Genomic DNA, 2,423 nt, shown 5'->3' with positions numbered 1-2,423 from the left:
TGCGTGCAGCGAGCCAGAAACCCGCCGCTCTCTGGACCCCCGAGAAGTTTTTTTTAAAAAATTGCGTTGAGAACTAAACAGCAAGGTTTACACTGGGTCAGGTTTTTCTTTTATTTTTATCTCAAAGAGAAACGCGCGTGGGTGATAGTGGCCCAAAACTGGCCTTGGGGATGCTGTTGGCTTTCAGGACGTCTCTGGGCTCACCCAGGACGAGGAAAAGGAATAATATGCCTTCTGTGTATTCAGGAGTAGGGTATGTGCCCACAGGGCGCACCCCCGGAGTGTCAGGGTCGGGGTCGGGGTCTGCCGTGGCAGTGGTCCGTCCAGACAGTAAGGTGAGGATGGGTGTCTGTCTTCGAAGGGCACTCTGCCCAGCAAGCAAGCCCGGGCTCCCGCTCTGCCGGCCGGGTACCCTATGGGCCAGGCTGGCGCACCGGCTCGCTGTCAACAGGGAGGTGTGTGGCATAAGGTGTGCAAGTGGGTGTGTGAAGAAGGCAGCGGGGGCGGGAGCGTGTGGATCGGAAGTGGAGCGTGTGTGAGAGTGAGAGTGAATGTGTGTGTGTCTGTGTGGCGGGGCAGGGTGAATGTCCAAGCTTCCATCTGGACGCCCCCACACAGCCGACCGCCCAGACGCGCCGGGAAGGGCGCCCGCTCCGCGCAGCAGCTGAAGGGGGGCGGGGAGGGAGAGCGCGGGCAGAGGAAGGGGGGTGGTCTCCGCCAGAGGATTTCTCTCCAAGCTCCTGGCAGTTATTCTGCGCCTCCTAGGGTTCACCCTCCCCCCTCTGGTCCCCCCCCGCCCCAAGGTGCCCAGAATACTTAAACAAACAAACAACCCAAAACCTGTTCCGTTTTCGCTCCAGTATAAATAGAACAGACTTTCCAAAAAAGCAATACCGCATTCACTCTTATCATCAGCTACTTCTTTCCACCAAGTAATTCAGAAAAAAGCAGTCAGCTTCCGTGAATGCACGAAGCTTTTTTTTTCTTCTTCTTCTTCTTCGCTGCCTCCTTGTGCTTGCGGTTTTGAGCTGCCAAGAAAGTGAGTAGGGGTTTGACTGTAGTGTCTCGGCTTCGCTCGGTTTCTTTCCGAAGTTTAATTTTCCGGAATGGCTCCCAAACAAGGGCTGGGGAGGCGGAGCCGCCGGCACCGGATCTTCGCCTTTTTTGGAAAGTCCCGGAGAACCGGAATTCCTCCCCGCCCCGGGAGGCCGCGCCGCTGCCCGAACCCGCTCGCTCTCCCCTAGTGGCCTGAGTGGGACCCACCGCGCGCCCCCTCCCCGCCAGGCCCTCCACCTCGCACCCGAGCTGCGGTTCCGGCCGCGCGCCCGCGACCCCCTCGGATACCCACGGGCTTCGAGTCGGGAGTCGCGAGCCCGGCGGAGCCCGCGCAGCCGAGCCCGTATGCAAATTAGCCATGTGACGCCAAAAGCCGCCTGGCCCAGCCCTTTTCCTCAGTCCATATATGGGCAGCGACGTCACGGGCATTGAGGACCTGCCCATAAATACTTAGAGCAACACTTTCCGTCTAACCGAGAGAGCAGCAATTGATTAATAGCTCGGCGAGGGGACACACTGTTATAATAACACTACACCAGCAACTCCTGGCTTCCCAGCCGGAACGCAGGAGAGAGTGGCAAATAGCCATTTTTCTTCTTTCTTAAGAAAGACAGCAACTTGTTTGCTAGTTTTATTTCTACTGGATTTTCTGCTTCTTTTTTGGTGTTTGCTTTTAAGTGTGGAGGGCAAAAGGAGATACCAACCTAGGCTCAGTCCAACCCCTCTCCAAAAACGGCTTCTCTGGCACACCAGGTAGCGAGGGAGTTGGGTCTCCAGGTTGCGCGAGGAGCAAATGATGACCGCCAAGGCCTTAGACAAAATCCCAGTAACTCTCAGTGGTTTTGTGCACCAGCTGTCTGACAACATCTACCCGGTGGAGGACCTCGCCACGTCGGTGACTATCTTCCCCAATGCCGAACTGGGAGGCCCCTTTGACCAGATGAACGGAGTGGCCGGAGGTAAGTCGCGTGTTCCTTTCGCGGACCGGGACCCACGCAACTCGGGGATTGTGGGTGGGGTGCGGTGCGTGTGCAGGACTTGGAGGAGAGGGGTTGGGGCGGTCGGTGGTCGTCAGTTGACAGAACTGTCGTTGAAGACGGGAATCGGGTGCAGGAGAAACCCATGGGAGTGGGGATCCGGAGGCTGGAGCTGGGCGCGCGGGCAGATGTACCGGGTCGCTAGCGAGCCGGCTTGCGCGCGCTGCGCGCGCCCAGTTCCCAGGGGGTTTAGGGGTGAGGGTAGGAGAGGTGCACCACCAGACTTTGGGACTTGTGCTGGCCAATCGGCCGGCGGCATCCCAGCCTCCCCTCGCCCGGGGTAGGGGCAAAATGACGAGAAAGTTCGGGGCTCTGGAGGAGAACTGCTCA

General features: G+C 58.4%; 1 protein-coding gene across 3 annotated transcripts in view; it reads left to right on the top strand.

Moving 5' to 3' along the window:
* Positions 1-2,423, top strand: part of EGR2 (early growth response 2) — a 6,507-nt gene that overhangs the window by 708 nt on the left and 3,376 nt on the right. Inside the window, exons 1-2 of one of the 3 annotated variants that reach the window (XM_015561090.1) lie at positions 1,506-1,809; positions 1,910-2,015. In XM_015561090.1, the coding sequence (XP_015416576.1) occupies positions 1,997-2,015 (19 nt within the window). In that variant the 5' untranslated portion in view covers positions 1,506-1,809; positions 1,910-1,996. Of the gene's footprint in view, positions 1-1,504; positions 2,016-2,423 lie in introns of those variants that run through there. The other 2 variants (XM_006759381.2, XM_006759380.2) reach the window with 2 other exon arrangements.

This window comes from Myotis davidii, unplaced genomic scaffold, assembly GCF_000327345.1.
Source record: "Myotis davidii unplaced genomic scaffold, ASM32734v1 scaffold655, whole genome shotgun sequence".
Lineage (NCBI taxonomy): Eukaryota > Metazoa > Chordata > Mammalia > Chiroptera > Vespertilionidae > Myotis > Myotis davidii.
This window is presented reverse-complemented; position numbering and strand designations above follow the sequence as displayed.